Below are 20,963 nucleotides of genomic sequence, written 5' to 3'. Positions count from 1 at the left end.
ATACCAATATAACTTTAAAATGTTGATCAATTTTAAGTATTGTGTAATGAATATGACCGATATATAATAATAGACACGGTTGTAAGATAACGTCTTGGCCGAAAGTTAATGAACCTTAATAAACAAACTTATATTACAAGTGAGACAACAATCTTCATTACAACGATATAAACTGCTCAGATTTTTTTTACTCCGTGTGTGTGTGTGTGTGTGTGTGTGTTTCTCCAACCATTCCTAATAACTCCGCCCACCAAACGAATTCCAGAACTTATTGGTGGAATTCTTGTTAGCAGAGAAGGGGTTCTTCCCCCCATCTCCCTCAGTAAACACTGTTACCATGTAATTTTTCGAAGTCTCGTAAGACGGTGTACCAGGGAAACCTGCGTCCAACTGTACGTCTTGTGAAGCAGCATATTGCTAGTTCCTTACATCCTATTGTCTATTTGCTCCCCATTTTCCCAATTCAAACTTCTAAATAAAAAAGAACTCATCCCTTTGTTTCCTCTCACTGCCTCATGGCCGCATGCTTCCCCTTGTGTGATCATCCCAGACAAATAAAGTTTTCAGGGCATACCTCAGTGAAACATTAGAGTTTCCTTTGCCCCAGTGTTAGAGAACTGAATAATCGTAACTTGTGCAAGAAGTCCTTTTTCTTTTATCTTGTCTAATCTGGGATCTTTTTCCAGATTCCCTGAGTCACGTGTCAAGTCTGTCCGCCCGCAGTGTTGCATTACCGCAAGATTTTCGAAAACCAGCTTTTACGTGAATTTCATTTTGCGCCAGCAATCATTCACTTTTGAGAGATATTATTAGTCCATGTGGGGACCAGTTGCATTTACTTAACCTTGGGTGTTAAGCAGCCTCTTGTAAATAAATAGCTGTAAAGTAATTACCTGAGCTCTCAGCCAACCTTTTGGTTAACTTAATCGGTAAGCCAACAATATATATAATATATTAATAATATTAATTTATCTATATATATCTATATAATAATATATAAATAAGATAAATGCCCACTAAGGAAAATAAACAAGGAGTCTGCGAGATCTTTCGGGCTGAAAGCCCTTTATGGAAGCAGCTGCTTCAGTAAGGCTTTTCAGCCGAAAGATCTCGCAGACTCTTCGTTTATTTCTTCCCCAGCGACCCAGCCCCCCGCCCCCCCTTGCCCCCTATTGCACCCCCCCTTTGTTTATCCTTATTTAGTCCCTATCTACCCCCCCCCCCCCCCTATCTTATTATTTTTTGGTCCGTGGCATTTATCCTTTATTTATGGGATTTATCACGTTCCTAACTTTACGTGATTCTGTTATACATAACCATACATTATATATATATATATATATCTAATATATATATATTATATATTTATATATATATATATAATATCTATAATATATATATATTATATATATCTGAACGTCAGCCTAGATTCTATATAATTATACTTTGTCATGGCGAATTCTCTCGCATTGAATAGGAAACGTGTGTATGAATATTTTGAAACAACAAATCTGTATTTGGGTGAATCCTAGTAAGAGATCCGTCTTGGATTTTAATTATGTCACATATGTTATTACGTAACTAGTCTCGGCTGCCTGTTCGACAGTTGCTAAGGCCAATAAAATTCAATTGAGTTAAGACGTGTTGGTGTTTCGTGCCCATTAAGGGTATCTACCCATATTACAACTCTTACTACTACTACTACTACTACCACTCTACCACCATCGGGAAAAGTATATATCATTTCTTGGCTCTCTGCTGTCGGTCTTCTTGATCGTCATTACCGAAAGTGAATAAGTACACAGTATGTCTGCTATTGAGGTTGCAGCACCGTGTTAAGTAATATGATCTTTAAGTGTGAAAAGTAATTCGTAAGTTCCAGACACACCCTTAGACCGGCTCGTGTCTTTTATTTCCTTAACTGCTTCAACCATTGATTGATTATCTTTTTTCTGTTTGAGTCGTCCGATACTTTTTTATAGGCTAGCTATTGTCAAAACTTTGAGTTGCGGTTGTCAAATGTGAAGTGGAAACCCGTAGATTATATAAATTCACTGTTATCTGTATTGTCGTTTAAAGAAAAACCTTGAATTGCAGGCCTAAGGCCTACCTATGAGGCTTATTAGTAGACGTCCGCACGCAGTTCCCGAAGTGACGTCATGATAATAGACCTGTTTAAGATAATGGTTACTCGTCATATCATTTTTCCTTTTCTCAAAGAATGCATAGCTATCTGCTGTGACCTAGGCTACTTGGGGGCCAGTTATCCTAGAAAGGGAGTGTTGCTAAGTACCCCCCTCCCCTCCCAATCAGTCATGCAAGGGCTCGGTGTCCGAGGTTAGTTTAGGTGGGGTAAGTGTAGGTCTGGTATTCCCTACTACGGTTAACCCGGGTAGCCTAGGCCAGGCCACTTGATCCCTGCATCGATTAGGGTAAAAAACCGCATGGTACAGGGGTGGACCATGTACGATCAATGTGTACAACCCCAAGAAAAGTACATTATAACGCGTCCTGACACCGGAGTAGAGGTCTTTAGCTCCGTTTCTCACCAACAAGAAGTCGCGTCTGATGCCCATCTCTGATGTCAGGACGCTTTATATATAATGTACTTTTTTTGGGGTTGTACACATTGATCGTACATGGTCCACCCCTGTACCATGCGGTTTTTTACCGTATAACGCGTCCTGACATCGGAGATGGGCATCAGACACGACTTGTTGTTGGTGAGAAACGGAGCTAAAGACCTCTACTCCGGTGTCAGGACGCGTTATAATGTACTTTTCTTGGGGTTGTACACATTGATCGTACATGGTCCACCCCTGTACCATTCGGTTTTTTACCCTACATGGTGATATATTTTTCTGGTTTTTTGTCTTGTTTTTTATACATAGCTATCCAGCAATTATTATTAGTAAAGACTCATCTTTTCTAGCTTCCTTCCTCCCCCCTTCCCAATATCCAGCAGAAGAAACTAAAAATTTTGGCAATAGAAAAACATAATTGAGTTCGATGCATTAGTCGGAGGATAAGATATAAATTACATGATCAGTCGAAAAAAAGCACGAGTCCTTCCGTGCCAATAGTAACAATTAGCTATGAACATATTTATAAGAACAGTTAAATGGATGTATCCTTTCCTAACTTGACCTAGGGTGCTTGGTCCTTAACTATCAGCAGCCAAACTCCACCTAACCTGTCGCAGAACACTAGCTATAAATGTTGTTTGTTCCGACACGGCATACAAACCTTCGGTCCTTTTACAATAGGAAGGTACTAGCGGCAGCTGGATAGGTCGTAAGCTTTCGAACAAGGGGTTCGGTAGTTAACTGCTTGTCCGACAGGCGCGCGCGCGCGACTGGGAGGTAAACAAATCACTTTTGCTTTCGGCCTGCTGGCGTGTAGACGTGTATCATCGCTCTCTGCCCGCTTCATCGTCGTTGCTTTCGCATGGTTGTGTTTTTCTTTTTCTATTTATCTAGTGAAACTGAATTGTAAGTACAATCATTTCATCTTTATTTCCATTGAATTCAATTGTGAATTAAAGGATCTTGGTTTCTCCACGCCCCTCCGATTACCCGAGGCAGGGACTGAAGGGCGTAAGTGCGGGAATTCATTTTTCCCAGAAATGATCCTTGTATTGTGTATGCTCGGTGCCGAGGGCGGGAGAGCGCTCGCTCCGAGCTTATATTTTGGTTGAAAATGTGTAGATGAAAATCGTAAGTAACTGCCCTTTTCATTTTTTTTTTTTTTGACCTGTATGCTCGTTGCCGAGCGAATGCGCTCGGCACGAAAACTTATTCTGTATGGAAGTGGAATCGCAAGTACAGTATTCTTTTTCATTTTCATATATTTATTTTGATTGTAGCAATACTCATTTTGGATCAGTTTCCGCTCTTACCCGGAAATTGATCCTTTCCCCTTTTTATTTGAATGAAGTGAAATCGCAAGTGCAGTTCTTTTTTCATTTTCATATTTTATTGAGATTGCATTATTTACTTGGATCAATGTTTCCGCTATTTCCCGGGAATTGATCCTTCCCCTGTTTATTTTGTATGAAGTGAAATCGCAAGCGCAGTATTCTTTTTCATTTTCATATATATTTTGATTGCATCAATTCATTATGGATCAAGGTTTCCGTTCATAATCAGGAATGGATCCTTTTACCCTTGCGCTCGGTACCGAGGGTGCAAATGCGCTCGATCCGAGCCCTTATTCATTGTGAAGTGAATCGTAATGCAAGATTCTTTTTTCATTTTATTCCTTTTATTATTGATTGCATCAATATTTTATTTGGTTCAAGTTCCGCTCAGTCAGGGAATTGATCCTTATGCCCTTGCATTCGGGCCGAGGGCACGATTGCTCTCGGGCTCTTATCATTATTGTTGGGTACATGGGTGCTGTGCGGGGGTGGGGAACGAGAATCCCCCCCCCCCCCCTCCCCCCCCCCCCCCCCCCACTCAGCTCCCACAGATGGCCCTTCCCCTTCGGGGGGAGGTTATCTGGGGTTCTTCTCCTCGCCCGATCCGTCGAGCGCGGGGGAGGGCGCTCGGTGCCCGATATACAATTGTATTCGGGGTCTTCCGCTCGTTCGGTGTGGGGCTCACCCCCCGCGCGAGGGGACTTCCCCCCCACTAATCACTACTACTGTTATTTCCGCAGGTGCTACTGCCACGAAGGTGGACCTTGGTGAGGTATGGGCGTCCTTCCATTTGCAGGGCGTGCTAGTGTCCAGGGCTGCGGTTCTATTGTCGGGGCCTACTGCGGTGGTTCACCCATGGAGTGGTGACCACGCTCCATGGTGACGACGTCCCTCCTCACCTGGTGTACTCGCCTCACGTGGTAACAGTCTTGCCTACAGCCGCTGTGAAGTGCCGTTCGCCGTACCGAGAGGGGGGCGTGCCGCCGCCGCTCGTGGTTGCCACGCTGCCGGGCCGCCGAAACCACACTTCCGCTGCCCTAGAGCTCGCCCCTGGACCCTGCCGCCGGTACCAGGATGTTGCTGGCTGCTGCTCCACTTCCTGTGTTTCCGGTGCTGCCTGCCGTTCCTGCCGATTCTGGGCTGACTGTCCATGCAGTTGCTGTGCTGGCTGTCCCTGCCGTTGCTGCGCTGGCTGTCCCTGCCGTTGCGTGTCGCTGGACTGTCCCCTGCCGTTGCTGCGCTGGCTGTCCCTACCGATGCTGTGCTGGCTGTGCCTGCTGTTCCTGAGATGCCCATACCTGCTGACGTCGTCCCTGTTCGTGGTGGTACTACCCCAGACTTTGGTCTGTCTGTATAGGTGCGTCCGGGCCCTGTGGCTTCGGCTACAGCAGCCCCGGCTCCGCCCTGGATAGCAGATCTTACGTCTGTCCTGAGGAAGCTGACGAAGAAGAGGAGGAAGGTGTCGTCGTCGTCGTCTTCATCTTCATCGTCGTCGGCTGCCGCCTCTTCCCCTTCGACTTCTAAGGCTTCACAGCCGAGGAAGAAGAAGGTTGCCTCCTCCCTCCCAAGAAGTCTCCCTCGGGAGCTTCTCGGACCCGTCTCACCTCGGTGGGACGGAAAGGGTTCCTTCCGCTGGTCCTCCTGCTCCTTCGGGAGCGGGGCCCGTCTCTTCTTCCGCAAGGAAGAAGACTACGGGGACCAGAGGGTACCGGCTAACACCGGTACTTCCTCGCCTGGTGTCAGTGGTTCTGCCACTGCATCAGGGTCCGTCTCGGCCTCTCGTTCGCGGGAGGTACCGATGTACGGTCGCCTACCAGCGACCGTGCAGCCAGGAATCAGACCTCTGAGCCCGCTCAGCGTCCAGGTTGTCACGGCACGGGGTGCGGAAGACGTGGGTGACAGCCAGCCGCTCCAACGCGACTCTCACCAGACCAGCTCTCACTCTCGCGGCGATCAGCTGGCTACCCGGGGACGTGACGGTCCACGACCGGCCACGGGCTGAGGCTGGGAAGAGGTCCTCCCGTTCGCCGGTGCCAGCCACGGCTGGAACCAGCGACGTGACGTGCCGTGAGGACAAGCACCGGTCTCACTGTGACAGTGGAGCCTGCAGGTCGCCTGACCGTCGCTCTCACAGAGAGCGATCGGGTACGGCAACCAGCACCAGCTCTTCTGACACTCGAGATCGGGGCCGCTGTGCTCAGTCCAGCCGTTCTCCACAGCGAGACGGTTCGACCAGGCCTGCAGCTCGATCGCCACCCGCGGGTTTGACGATCGCCTGCAGCCCTCCAAGCCTGCTGGTTCTGCCAGCGAGCGAGGAGGGAGCGTCAGGTCTGCCTCTCCCGTACCTTCAACCTCCTCGGGTTACACCGGGAGGAGCGAGGTATTGAGGAGTGATCGTGAGGGGTGCGCCCCTCATGATCCCACCACGACGCCCTATCGTGCCAGGCACGGTTCTTGGACCGGCCAGGACGTATGCGCAAGTGGATGGAGAAGACCGAGAGGGCTGTCGCTGGTTTCCCCCTTCCTTTAGGAAGGAGGTTTCTCGGAATATGCTCTTGTTCGAAGGGCTTAACGGTTCCTACTCTGCAAGATGCTGTGACTTCCGAGATCCAGAGGAACTTTGCCGAGGTTATGGCGCTGATTCGTCAGCACAACGACCTCGGGGAAGGATCGCCGCTCCCACCAGCACAGAAGCACGTCTCCGGCTCCGAGTCGTTTTGGGGCCCGAGAGGGAACCCAAATCGACGGTGGGTCTGCCGCGATCGGAGCTTGCCGACTGTGTTGAACCAGGTAGTCTCTCGTCTCCGGACAAGAAGGCTCTCTCAGTTCTGGCCGGTCGAACAAGCTACTTCACCCCTCCTCTAAACTGCGAACAGAGGCGTTTCTTACGTGTCTTCGGACACCGTATTTGAATACCCCTTCGGTCCTCCTGAGAGGTTTCGACCTCGACGAGGACTGGAATGAGTCGGAGGACGGTATCGGCTCTCTCCTGTCAGGTGTCCGATCAGCCCCACCCAGACGACGTTCACAGTGGCGGCAGACCCTTACCTACAGTATGAGTTTGTAACCCTCCTCGGGAAACGTTTTTCTCCGACGATACGTTTTCCCAGACTCTGAGAGGCCATCGCCGTAAGGCGATGGCTGCTCCTTTTCTTCTCCAACTGCTAGTTCCGCTGGGAAGGCGAGCGAGTATCCAATTCCTCCCCCATTCCCTCTCTCCTTACGGCTACGAGGGAAAGGGGAGGGATCCTACAGAGATTTCTCTGTAAGATCCCACGTTAGGGACTGCGCTACCGGGGGGACCTTCGGGTCCTACCTGACGTAAGCCCCGGTCGTTGAGGAGGGATCCTGCCCTTTCTCGATTTCTACGGGAATCGAGAGGACCACCAGCCGATATCGTTTGACGAATTCGGTAGGGGGTTTCGCAGAGTGCTTAGAATTCTACGGAATTTCTAGCGCACTCAGAGTGTTCGAGTTTTTTTACGATTCCAAAACACTTAGGCGAGACCACGGTCCAAAGTGAGCGAGAAATCCCCGATAATTGTTACACGATAATCGGGAACCTCGCTTATGCTCGAATTCCTGTAATTTCTAGCATTTGGAAGAAGACTGCTGCTGAGAAGAGATAATTCTCACAGTAGGCGATTAACCTGGAATAGAGAAGAACGGACGGAACTTCCAGTTTGGCTTGAACTATCGTCTTCGGGTATTCTGTTCACCATTGAAGCTTTTCCTTTGGGAAAGACTTCTCCTTCACTCTCTTGACTAGAAGACGAAGGCGGTCGATCTCCAATCCTTATTCTCATTCCTCGAGAGGAAAGAATTTAGGATGGAGGTCGTGGTACAGAACCTACAAATATACTACGTATATTACCCTCGCGACATGATTCTTTTAACAGTTGAATTGTCCCGGGGGGTAGGCGCATACCGTAGTTAACTCTACGGTTTGTGACCGAGACGAATTGTATCTTAATTGAACTGCAACTCGGGGTTGCCTGCAACCTCCAGCAGTTATCAGTTTCGATTTTAGATACTTGCTATTGTCATGACAACACCAAATCAGCTTTTGTATTCACCGAAATCCGTTTCGTTTAAATATAATTGCTCGAGCGTATTCTTTATGCTCGATGGTTCTAGCCGAACGCATTCCTTCGTGAATAATGGATTACCTGGCAACTCACCCGGATGACGAGTCACCGAGAGCTACTGCGTATTGAACTGCCTGATAGCAGCTCAGTATCAGCTAGGTCTCGGAGATGCACGTTCGGTTACGTCTCTCTCCCCTGGTTTGATTGACTACCGAAAACCGTAAAATCTCTGCCCAACAATCATGGACTTAGGTCTCTGATTAACGGGGATTCTCAGCAAATTAATGAGGGTGGGACCATCATTACTGCCGTGTGACGCTCGATTTTCCATCGCCTTCGAACATTGCCGAGAATTTTTCAACAGGAAGATTATCTCTTGGACTCTTTCATCTTTCTGTTTACCGCACGGTAACGAAGTCTGTACTAGTCTCCCGCTGCATCGCACCGCGATAATGCGAATGATTTTTGCAGACATCTGAGTTTGTCTTCAAAAATATCTCGTATTCGTAGGTGTGCAATTATTCATTGCTCGCCCCGAATTAAACAGATGTGTCAGAAGACATCGCCTATCTCTCCGACCTGACAGCTCTACTTCCAAATGTTCAGCCATGAGAAGCAGTTCTTCAGCAGTATTTCCCTGTGTCTTCATTACTGAAAAGCGCTCCGCTTTTATTGCAACTACGATCCTCACCGGACAGCAATGAATAGCGGTTAGCGTTCTCAGTCTTTGTAACACAGGTTCAGAATCTTGAGAATCCTTCTCTCGGTTCAGCTGTGAAGACGTAGGTTGCTTTTTCTGTACACCTTCGTCTTCAACGACACATAGTGTTGTTTCTCCTTAGCGAGAATCAACTATACTATGAGATATCTTTTGGCCGATCAGGGGACCTCCGGGATCCCTCTAGAAGGCAATTGACTTTCGCCGTGTTTGGGCACATGCCTTAAAGAGAATCATCACCTCGCCTTCTGGCATCGGTGACGAACAAATTATTTGTTTAGTCTCTTGGACATAACCCTTTTAAGGCGAAGGTCACGTGACTTGCTCGGGCGCTTGGACAACTTGCCTCCTACCGAACGCAGTCAGTCGGCAGCTGTCAGAGCGCCCAAGTCAGTTACGAACTTCGCTGTGGACTTAGTTCGGTTGTTCCATAACAGTCTTTTCTTCGTCTAACGGCTTGTCACAGTACCCATACCATCGACACCCACCATTGAGTGTCGGTGTCCTATCCACTACCGAGAAGAACTTCACTGCATGGGGATAGGAGAATGTGAGACACTTCGCTGCAGACGGATAGACCAGTATGGGTACAGGACATCACCGAAGTCGAGAAGAGGGATAGGTCATACGACCATTCCCTCCTTTTCCTCTGAGGTAATTGCATGACTTTTCCTGCGAAGTCAAGCATCCAGGGGATGGGGATTCATGACGCTCGATTTCGTACCGACTTCGTAGCGAAGACTCAACCTTTCGGTTCCTGACGATCGGTTAGAGTCCTTCACAATCCCCTCCCTAATGGACTTCACCGCCTTCGATGCGAAGGAGATGCTTGCTTTGTCCTGTGAAAGCGCGACCGCGCTTTTCTGAAGAAACTCGACATCCCAGGCTGAGTGTTGAAGACTCTTCGTCAGCACCAAGATGACCTAGAAGTACACTCCCTCGAGTTACACAAGAACTTCTCCGTGGCGCAGGTACTGAAGGCAGGGTCTGGTACAACCAGACCACTGGCACCTCCTTCTACCTTTTGGATATTGCCCACAGGTCCTTGGATCGTTTTCCTTGGGACCCGTGGTGGCTGCTCAACACGTTGTGTAGCTAACCCAGACCCTAGCAGGCTGAACAGCATCGAGTCCTGGTGTGACTGTAAGAATAGATAATGAATGATGAGAGAGTGACTGGCTTCTCTTCCTATCTTTTTCTCCCCTCTACCTGTGGGTAGAGGGATACGGTCATCACCTTGCTGGATAAGGACGAGATGCCGGTGAGCTACTCGACAGAGCCCCATCCTATCCCTTTCACTAGGGATGGGAGCGAATATCCACCACTTCCTCCTACAAGGGGGGGGAAGTGGATGCCAACAAGAGACAAACCATAACTTTATGTTGCCTCTTGCAAATAGGAACTTGTTCTTGTTTGCTGGTACGAAGAGATACGCTTGCCTCTCTCTTAGTACTTGGTCCAGAGGTCTGACCATTGATCCTGCGGTGCACACCCCGATCAATCGGACAGAGGCTTGGATCCCTCCCTCGCTCTTACGACCAGGGAAGCATTCCAACCAAGGTTGGGCGAACACCAGTCTGTTCACAAAGACTCAGATTCCTCCCACCAAGAACGTGAGTCTTCCTATTGTAAAAGGACCGAGGTTTGTATGCCGTGTCGGAACAAATGACAATTTGTCCAAAATTGCATTTTTCCTAACTATACAAACCTGAGGTCCTTTTACACATAGTCCCACCTCATGCCACCCCTCACTCTGCAGTTTTTGCTTGGGCCAAAAGCAAAAGTGATTTGTTTACCTCCCAGTCGCGCGCGCGCGCCTGTCGGACAAGCAGTTAACTACCGAACCCCTTGTTCGAAAGCTTACGACCTATCCAGCTGCCGCTAGTACCTTCCTATTGTAAAAGGACCTCAGGTTTGTATAGTTAGGAAAAATGCAATTTTGGACAAATTGTCATATTGGGATAGTACATCCTAAACTAGCCTTTTTGACTTCATCTAACTCAGGGTACTGGTTCCTCGCCTGAGTAGGAGGATGGGAGCCATGATCCCTTATCCATCCTAAGCCGACCAGGTGTACCATGAAGTAGGCTAATAGAAATGAAGGGCAGAAGTTCATCTCAACCTGATCTTCCACACTGAGGGTGGCATAGCTGGCAAGAATTTTCAGACTGTCTTATCTTCCTCGAGAACTCTGACCCACCTCAACCTACCCATATGTTATTTTCATGCCATCAGTTGTGAAGTTTTTGCCTTTTAAAAAATTAGTAAATGCCAACAAAATTTTTGCTTTATTAACTTTATGTTGTGTAAATTACAATATTTATTTTTGTATGCATATTTGTACGTCATTTATATTTTGCTTTTTATGTGATAATCTTTCATTCATTAATTCAATATATGGCTTAATGTTTTCAGAGCTGAACTGGCAGAACGATGGATTTTTTCTTAGGTGCATTGGCATCGTGTGGGGCTGTCTTAGTGTCAAACCCAATGGATGTTCTCAAGACTCGTATGCAACTTGAGGGAGAGCTCAAAGAGCGAGGGAGATACACCGTAATATACAGAAATATTTTTCATGCAGCATATACAGTTGGAAAGGTATGATTTTTGCAGTCAGAACATATGTAAAGCATTAAGATATTTTGATGTTGTAAGTGAATTCCAAACTGAACCATAAGTGTTATGCTGTAGATTTTTTCTTAAATCAGTAATCTGAGTCTTGTCAGGATATTCTATAGTCTAATGAAGAAGAATTTCTGAATTATAGGATACAAACCATTGATTTTTATAGGAATAGCCATCATCTTAAGCTGAGAGAGAGTTGTTGAACTGGGTAACAAGATTGTTAACTGGTGGTTATGGGAGGAGGTTAGGTTGAGATGGGAAATACCCCTCACTCAACTGCCATCACTAAGCACTTTTTCTTCAGCTGCCTTGATTACTAGACAACACACAATATATATGCATAAGTAAAGAGGAGGTTTTAGTATCTTAAGGTATTATTTTAAATTTCATATTTCAGCAAGATGGATGGAGTGGCCTACAAAAGGGATTAGGACCAGCTTTAGGGTACCAGGTTGTCATGAATGGTATCCGATTTGGTTTATACCAGAAAATCCTCGACTCAGGAATCATATCTTTGAAGGATGGCAGTACTTCAACTTTAGGATGTGTTATTGCTGGAGCAGGAGTTGGTGTCATTGGTGGATTTTTCGGGAGTCCCCTTTACTTGGTAATCATTGAAATATCAGATGTATTTTAGTCAAGAACTACATATATCATGGTGCAGTATGGTAAAAAAATATTTTGATTTCCAAATGGCATAATAAAATCGATACTTTAAGGTCAGATTGACTAGTAACTTTTTTTTTTAGTATACACTATATATATGTATTGCGTAAAATTTTATTGAAAAAAATATTTGTATCCTTTGTCATTTCATAAGCTACTCCCCCAAAAAACAAAGTACAGCTACTGTATGGACGAACTATTTCATGTCAGGTGGTGTATCTCCTTCACAAATAAAATTATGCTGTATTATCATTGCAGGTAAAGACACATCTACAGTCACAGGCCGTCGAATCTATAGCTGTAGGCTATCAGCACAACCATCAAGGTATGTGTAATTGTTCCGATACGTAATACAAACCATCGGTCCTTTAACAATAGGAAGTAGCTAGCGGCAGCTGGAACGGTCGTAAGCTTCGAACAAGGGGAGAACGGTAGTTAACTGCTTGTCCGACAGTCGCGCGCCGCGCGACTGGGAGGTAAACAAATCACTTTTGCTTCGGCCGCGGGTGTGAAGGACGTGTTCGTCATCGCTCTCTGCCCGCTTCATCGTCGTATGCTTTGTTTATATTGTGTTTTCTACTAATGGTTTGTTTGACTTGAAAATGAAACTGTAAGTACACTGTTTTCATTTTCATTACTTAATTATGAACCAACATGGAATTATCGCCGTAGATGCGGCGATTTCCTCTCTTTTCATGAATTGAACCCTTGAATTATGTCTCGGTGCCGAGGGCGGGCGCGCTCGCGCCGAGTCATGTATTTTGGGCGAAAGTGTGTAATTGAAAAATGTAAGTACTCTTTTCATTATATTTTTGCCCTGTGCGTTCGTTACCGAGAGTGTGATTGCGCTCGGCACGAGCCTTTTAATTTTGTATAATAGAATGCAATGAAAGTGGATTCGCAATTGCAAAATTCTTTTCATTTTCATTTATTTATTTGCATGAATTTAATTTGGATCAATTTTCGTTCTTACCCGGGAATTGATCCTTACGTTTTTTTTTTATGTGAAAGTGAATCGCAAGTGCAGTATTCGGTTTCATTTTCATATATATTTTATGATAGCATCATATTATTGGATCAAGTTTCCGTTCTTACCCGGGAACTGATCTTTTCCCCTTTAGTTCTTCTATGAAGTGAATCGCAAGGGCATATTCTGTTTCATTTTCATATTACTTTTTCACTGCTGTGGTCGGGGCGGGGTAGGGGAAGCGAAGGTCTGCCAGGAAGTCGTCGGAAAGCTCTCCCGCGACTCCCTTGGTATCCGATTCTTCGTCCTCCTTCCTGCCCCCCGCTCAGCTTCTTCGTTGTATTTTGTATTTGGGGTCTTCCTTGCGTTCGGGATGGGGCATGTCTTCCCCCCGTGCGTGAGGGAACCCCTCTTACTAATCTATCTATGTTACCGCAGGTGCTACATCCGTGGGAGACGACCTTGGACAGGTATGGACCACCGCGGCGGCAGGGCGTGCCTAGCATCCACGGGCTGCTGCAGCGTCTAGCGAGGTCTGGGGCGGTCTCCACTACTACCACGGCCGCTTATGCTGCTCCCCCCCCCTCCTGGTCTACACTCCCCATGCTGTGTCGATGACGCCGTCTGCCGCTACTAGGGCCGCCGCCGTACCGAGGTGGGGTTGCCGCCGCCGCCTGTTTTCTTCGTGTTGCCTGCCCCAGACTTCCGCTGTTCCAGCAGCTCGCCCCTGGACCGGCCGCCAGGACCCAGGTTCCGCTGGCTGCCGATGATTCTACTACGAGGCGATCGCTGGGCCTGCCGTACCTGCCGCTGATGTGATTCCCGCTGTTGGCTTGGCTGTCCCTTCTGGGTCTACCGCTGCCGCTGTTCCTGCCGCTCCTGAGCTGGTTGCTGTTCCTGTCGCTCCTGGTTCCTGAGCCTGTCCATGCTGGTCCTGCCACGGTGTGTCTTCCCAGTCCCAGGTCCTTCCGGACAGGTGCAGTCGGGCCGTGTTGCTTCGGCAATAGCCCCGGCTCCGGCCTGGATGGAGGACCTGACGACGTCCTGCGTGAGCTGACGAGGAAGAGGAGAAGAGGAAGCTGTCATCTTCGTCTTCATCGTCTGCTGCTGCCTCTCCCCTTCGACTTCTAAGGCCCATAAGCCGAAGAAGAAGAAGGTCTGCCTTCCCCCCCGCCCCCTAAGAAGTCTCCTTCGGGAACTTCTAAGGGCCCGTCCCACCCGGTGGGACGGGGGGGTTCCTTTCTTTGCTGGTCCTCCTGCTCCTTCGGGAGCGGGGCCGTCTTCCCTTTTTCCGTAAGGAAGAGATAGATCGGGGACCAGAGGAGTATCGGTTAGCTCTGGTACTTCCTCGCCTGGTGCTAGCGGCGATGCCGCTACGTCAGGTTCCGGCTCGGTCTCTCGTTTCGCGAAGATATCCCGAGTGTACGTTCCTCTCTCCCTCGGGAGACCGTGCAGCCAAGTTTCGGCGCCAGAGTTCGCTCGGCGCCAAGACGCGGCACGGAGCAGAAGGCTGGTGAGAGACGCTCAGGTGACTCTTGCCAGGCCAGCGGCCGCTCTTGCAGCGACCAGCTGGTAAACCGGGGTTTTCCCCCCTAAGAAGGCTCCTTCGGGACCTTCTAAGGGCCCGTCTCGCTCCGGCGATTCGGGGTGAGCCTCTTTCTGCTGGTCCCCCTGCTCCCATTCAGGGAACAGGGCCCAGTCTTTTCTTCTATCAAGCAAGGAGAAGAAGACGGGGACCAGAGGAGTACCAGCTTCGGCTGGCACTTCCTCGCCTGGTTCTAGCGGTTCTGCTGCTAAACCGATGGATCCGCCTCGGGCTTCTCGTTAGCGAGAAGTACCGAGTGGACGGTCTCCCGCGGGAGACCGTCCAGCCCAAAGTCTTGACACCCGAGCTCGCTCGCCGTCAAGACCGAAGCGCGGAGCAGAAGACTGGCGAGTGTCGTGCAGACGACTCTCGCCAGGCCAGTGGACGCTCTCGCAGCGACCAGCTGGCTGCTCGGTTGACGTGACGGTCGCTGACCAGCCACGAGTTGAGGCGAGGAAGGGGTCCCCGCGGCCGTCGGTACCAGCCACGGCTGGTACCAGCGGCTCGACGCGCCGAGAGGACGCTCGCCGGTCTCTCCGCGACAGCGAGCCTAGCGGAAGGTCACCTGACGCCGCTCCCATCGGGACCGGGCGGGAGACGGTAACCAGCAACAGCTCGCCTGACGCTAGAGATCAGCGTCGACGTTCTTAGCCGAGCCTCTCGCCCCAGGCGCGAGCGGCAAAGCTAGGCCTGCTGCTCGATCGCCACCGCGGTGGACGATCAGCAGCAGCCCTCCAAGCACGCTGGTCCTGCCAGCGAGCTAGGGGGAGCGTCAGGTCTGCCTCTCCTGTACCTTTCAACCTCCTCGGGCTACACCGGGAGAGCGATGGTACCTATGAGGGATCGCGAGAGGTGCGCCGCTCGCGATCCCGCTATGACACCGTATGGACCAGGCACGGTTCTAGGAACCGACCAGGACATACGCGCAAAGTAGCTGGAGGCGACCGTCAGGGGTCTGCCGCTGTTCCTCCTTCTGAAGGAGGAGTATCTCGGGATCTGTTCTTGTTGGAGGGACTGGACGGTCCTACTCCGCAAGACGCGGTTACTCCGAGATACAGAGGAATTTGCAGAAGTCATTAAGCTGATTCGTCAGCATAATGACCTTGCGGAGGATTGCCGCTCCCACCAGCAGAGCCCACGTCTCTGCTCGAGTCGTTTTGGGGTCCCGAGAGGGAAACCAAACCGACGGTGGGTCTGCCGCGATCGGAGCTTGCGATTCTGTCTCGAACCAGAGGTCTCTCGTCTCCGGACAAGAAGGCTCTCTCAGTTCTGGCCGATCGATCAAGCAACTTCCACCTCCTCTACTGCGACAGCGGCGTTTCTACGTGTCTTCGGACACCGTATTTAAATACTCCTTCGGTCCTCCTGAGAGGTTTCGACCTCGACGATGGACTGGAATGAGTCGGAGGACGGTATCGGCTCTCTCCTGTCAGGTGTCGATCAGCCCCACCCAGACGACAGTGGCGGCAGACCCTTACCTACAGTGAGATTTGTTCGTAACCTCCGCGGGAAAACGTTTTCTCCTGACGATACGTTTTCCAGACTGAGAGGCCATCGCCGCAAGGCGATGGCTGCTCCTACCCTTCTCCTACCGCTAGTTCCACTGGGAAGGCGAGCGAGTATCCAATTCATCCCCCATTCCCTCTCCTTCCTTACGGCTACGAGAAAGGGAAAGGAGGGATCCTACAGATATTTCTCTGTAGGATCCCACGTTCGGGGGACTGCGCTACCGGGGGGGACCTTCGGGTCCTACCTGACGTAAGCCCCGGTCGTTGAGGAGGAATCCTGCCCCATTCTCCGATTTCTACTGGGAATCGAGAGGACCACCAGCCGATATCGTTTGACGAATTCGGTGGGGGTTTCGCAGACTGCTTAATTCGTCTACGGAATTTCTAGCGCATTCAGTGTTCGAGTTTTTTTACGATCTCCAAACACTTACTCGCGACCACGGTCCAACGTGAGCGAGACGAGAATCCCCAGATACACGATAATCGGGAACCTCGCCTATGCTCGAATTCCTGGAATTTCTAGCATTGGGAAGAAGACTGCTGCTGAAAGAAACTATCTCACAGTGCCGACCAACCTGGAATAGAGAAGATCGGACGGGAATATCCAGTTTGGCTTGAACTATCGTCTTAGTATTCTGTTCACCATTGAAGCTTTCCTTCGAGGAAGACTTCTCCTTCTTCACTCTCTTTGATAGAGATCGAAGGTGGTCGATCTCCAATCCTTATTTTGTTTTCTTGAAGGAAAGAATTTAGGATGGAGATTGTTGTTCAGAATCCTACAAAATATACTACGTATATTAACCTCGCGACATGTTCTTCTACTAAGCAGTTGAATTGTCCGAGGGGTAGGCGCATATCCTAGTTTATCTACGATTGCGACTTAGAAGAGAAGTATTCTAATTGAACTGCAACTCGGGGTTGTCTGCAACCTCCCAGAGTTTTCAGTTTCAATTTTTATATACTTATGGTTTTTTGTCACGACAACACCATTTCAACTTTTATATTTACCGAAATTCGTTTCGCCTAAATATAATTGCTCGAGCATATCTTTTATGCTCGGTAGTTCTAGCCGAACGCATTCCTTCGTGGAATAATGGATTACATGGCAACTCAGGATGACGAGTCGGCGAGAGCTTCAGGCTCAACTACTGCGTATTGAACTGCCTGACAGCAGCTTAGTATCAGCTGGGCCTCCGAGATGCACGGTCAGTTTATGTCTCTCTCTCCCCTGGTTTGATTGACTACCGAACCAGTATCTCTGCCCAACAATCATGGACTTAGGTCTCTGATTAATGGGGATTCTCGCAATAATGAAGGACCATCTACTGCTGTGACGCTAGATTCCATCGCCTTCGACATTGCGAGAAATTTTCAACAGAGATATCTCTTGGACTCTTTCATCTTTCTGTTTACCGCACGGTAACAGAAGTCTGTACAAGTCTACCCGCTGCATCGCACTGGCGATAATGCGCGAATGATTTTGCAGACATCCTGAGTTTGTCTTCAAAATATCTCGTATTCGTAGGTGTACAATTGTTCATTGTTCAACCCGAATTACGAGATGTGTCAGAAGACATCGCCTACTCTCCGACCTGACAGCTCTACTTCCAAATGTTCAGCCCATGAGAAGCAGTTCTTCAGGCGGCTTTCCCCTGTGTTTTCATTACTGAAGAACGCCCCGCTTTCATTGCAACTACGACTTCTCACCGGACAGCAATGATAGAGCGGTTAGCGTTTTCAGTCATTTCGTAAGCACAGGTTATGAATCTTGAGAATCCTTTCTCTCGATTCATCTGTGAAGACGTAGGTTGCATTCAATATCTACCTTCGTCTTCAACGGTACATAGTGTTGTTTCTCCTTAGCTGAGATTCAACAACCATGAGATGTTTTACCTTCAGGGACCCTCGGTCTCTAGAAGGCAATTGACTTTCGCCTGTTGGGCACATGCCTTAAGAGAATCATCACCTCGCTGTCCGGCATTGGTGACAAACAAATACATTATTTGTTTGGTCTCTCGGCATAACCCTTTAAAGGCGAAGGTCACGTGACTTACTCGGATGCTTTGACAACTTGCCTCCTACCGAACGCAGTCAGTCGGCAGCTGTCAGAGCGGCCGAGGTCAGTTACGAACTACGCTGTTGACTTAGTTCGGTTGTTACACAGCAATCATTACTTCGTTTTAATAGCTTGTCACAGTACCCATACCATTGACACCCACCATGGAGTGTCGGTGTCCTATCCACTACCGAGAACTTCGCTGCATGGGGATAGGAGGATGCGAGAGACCTTCGTGCAAACGGACAGACCAGTATGGGTACTGGACATCACCGAAGTAGAGAAGAGGGATAGGTCATGCGACTATTTCCTTCTTTTCCTCTGAGGAACTGCATGACTTCTCCTGCGAAGTCAAGCATCCAGGGGATGGGGATCCGTGACGCTCGATTTCGTACCGAACTTCGTAGCGAAGACTCAGAACCCTTCGGTCCCTGACGATTGGTTTCGAGTCGTTCACAATCCCCTCCCTAATGGACTTCACCGTCTTCGATGCGAAGGAGATGCTGCCTTGTCCGCAAGAACTTCTCCGTGGCGCAGGTACTGAGGCAGGGTCTGGTCCAACCAGACCACATGCCCTTCCTTCTACCTTCGGGATATTGCCCACAGGTCCTTGGATCTTTTCTTGGGACCCGTGGTGGCTGCTCAACACGTTGTGTAGCGAACCCAGACCCTCGCGGAGGCTGAACAGCATCGAGTCCTGGTGTGACCGTAAGAATGGATGAGTGAATGAGAGTGTGACTGGCTCCTCTTCCCATCTTTTTCTTCCCCTCTACCTGTGGTTAGAGGAACACGGTCGTCACCCTGCTGGATAAGGACAAGATGCAGGTGAGCTACTCAACAGAGCCCCATCCTATCCCTTTCACTAGGGATAGGAGCGTATATCCACCACTTCCTCCAACAAGGGGGAGGAAGTGGATGCCAGCTTGAGACAACCCATACTTTATGTTGCCTCTTGCAAACAGGAACAAGTTCTTGCTTGCTGGTACTAAGAGATACGCTTGCCTCTCTCTTAGTACTCGGCCCAGAGGTCTGACCATTGATCCTGCGGTGCACACCCCGATCAATCGGACAGAGGCTTGGATCCCTCCCTCGCTCTTACGACCAGGGAGGCATTCCAGGGATGGGGACGAACACCAGTCTGTTCATCAAAAAGACTCAGATTCCTCCCACACCAAGAAGTGAGTCTTCCTATTGTTAAAGGACCGATGGTTTGTATTACGTATCGGAACAAATGACAATTTGTCGAAAATTGCATTTTTCCTAACTATACAAACCTGAGGTCCTTTACATATAGTCCCTCCTCATGCCACCCCTCACTCTGCGTATTTTGCATGGGCCTAAAAGCAAAAGTGATTTGTTTACCTCCCAGTCGCGCGCTCGCGGCGCGACTGTCGGACAAGCAGTTAACTACCGTTTGCTCCCCTTGTTCGAAGCTTACGACCGTTCCCAGCTGCCGCTAGCTACTTCCTATTGTTAAAGGACCTCAGGTTTGTATAGTTAGGAAAAATGCAATTTTCGACAAATTGTCATTTTACAGATGGAGAGTGGAGGGGAAATTAGTGAAGAGATTACACACCAAATATGAAATCTAAATCATCACATACTAGTATCCTGTGGAAGGATATATTGTCAGAAGTAAACTAGTGAGATTTGCACGCCTGCAGTTTATGCACATTGCAACAGAAAGTTCAAGGTTTTGTTATATGAGTACTTAGGTAGCAAGCTCCTTATATATAGACTTTTGTCACATTTCACATTTCTAGACTATCATGAGGACATGTATGGCTTTAGAAAATACCCTGAAAAAAAATTTAAAGCATTTCTGAAAATCACTCTCAAAATGAAAAGATGGAAAAAATGTCAGTTGAGGCAGTCTGTTACTACAAATACAAGGCAGCATACAAGTCCCATGTATGTCACCAGGACGTTCAAATCAAAGACTTCACATGCTTTTCTTTCCAATATTTTTTTAGGTTAAGACCTTGGACACTAGCTAAGTTTGTTCATTAGTGCATGTGATTATATCCGCTAGTACATTTTGTGAGTACCCATATTGAGATTACTAAGATATTTTATATATATTCAGACAAGAAAATGTAAGGATCTTTTATATATATTCAAACAAGAAAATGTAAGGATCAGGACAACTGTATATGTATTATGTTTCCCAGTGTCAGAAACATAACAGTTATTTTAAAATTTTATTCCAAATGTAATAATTTAAATGCAACATTTTACTTTTTAAACATTGTTTTACATTTAAGTATACAGCACTAGTATATACGTACTATAGGTAAGCATTATGGTTTTGTAATTAAGAAATAATTCAAAAAAATTTATTTGAAATAAATACTCACCCTGAAGGTTTCAGACAACTAAGTTTTACACTATAGTTGATGCCTTTATAAATATTTACGCTTCATAGATTTTCACTGTAAAGCTATGTAGTACGATGGGTAATGTAAACTATAATTCCATCGTGTAATGAGAACATAGTATAATATCATTTTACATAGATACTAGAAGATGCATCAAAGAACTGCTTATTATGTGTGATACAGTTATTAGGGCAAGCTAATTATCACCTATTGTCTACTATTCTTATTATGACTTAGCTAAGATACACTTGATGAGCATAATTTGCTTTTTGTTTATATTAGATCATTATGAAAGGTACACTTTGCATTTATTACCATATACCCTCTTTGGTTTGCTGTGATAATACTGAATGGGATCGCAAGACATTGTCAAGTGATTCTGAATGTTTTTTTTGACACATTTTCAATTTATGTAAATATTAAAGTTTTTATGAGATCTAGGAACCTATCATA

At 47.8% G+C, this 20,963-nt stretch overlaps 1 protein-coding gene across 6 annotated transcripts in view; it reads left to right on the top strand.

Moving 5' to 3' along the window:
* The first annotated feature begins 1,593 nt into the window (after positions 1-1,593).
* LOC135200387 (solute carrier family 25 member 35-like) overlaps positions 1,594-20,963 on the top strand; it is a 33,672-nt gene continuing 14,302 nt past the window's right edge. Inside the window, exons 1-4 of one of the 6 annotated variants that reach the window (XM_064229007.1) lie at positions 1,594-1,733; positions 11,141-11,323; positions 11,748-11,957; positions 12,275-12,341. In XM_064229007.1, coding sequence (XP_064085077.1) covers positions 11,159-11,323; positions 11,748-11,957; positions 12,275-12,341 — 442 coding nt within the window. In that variant the 5' untranslated portion in view covers positions 1,594-1,733; positions 11,141-11,158. Of the gene's footprint in view, positions 1,872-11,140; positions 11,324-11,747; positions 11,958-12,274; positions 12,342-20,963 lie in introns of all 6 variants that reach the window. The other 5 variants (XM_064229012.1, XM_064229011.1, XM_064229009.1 and 2 more) reach the window with 5 other exon arrangements.

Source organism: Macrobrachium nipponense, chromosome 26 (genome assembly GCF_015104395.2).
Source record: "Macrobrachium nipponense isolate FS-2020 chromosome 26, ASM1510439v2, whole genome shotgun sequence".
NCBI lineage: Eukaryota > Metazoa > Arthropoda > Malacostraca > Decapoda > Palaemonidae > Macrobrachium > Macrobrachium nipponense.
This window is presented reverse-complemented; position numbering and strand designations above follow the sequence as displayed.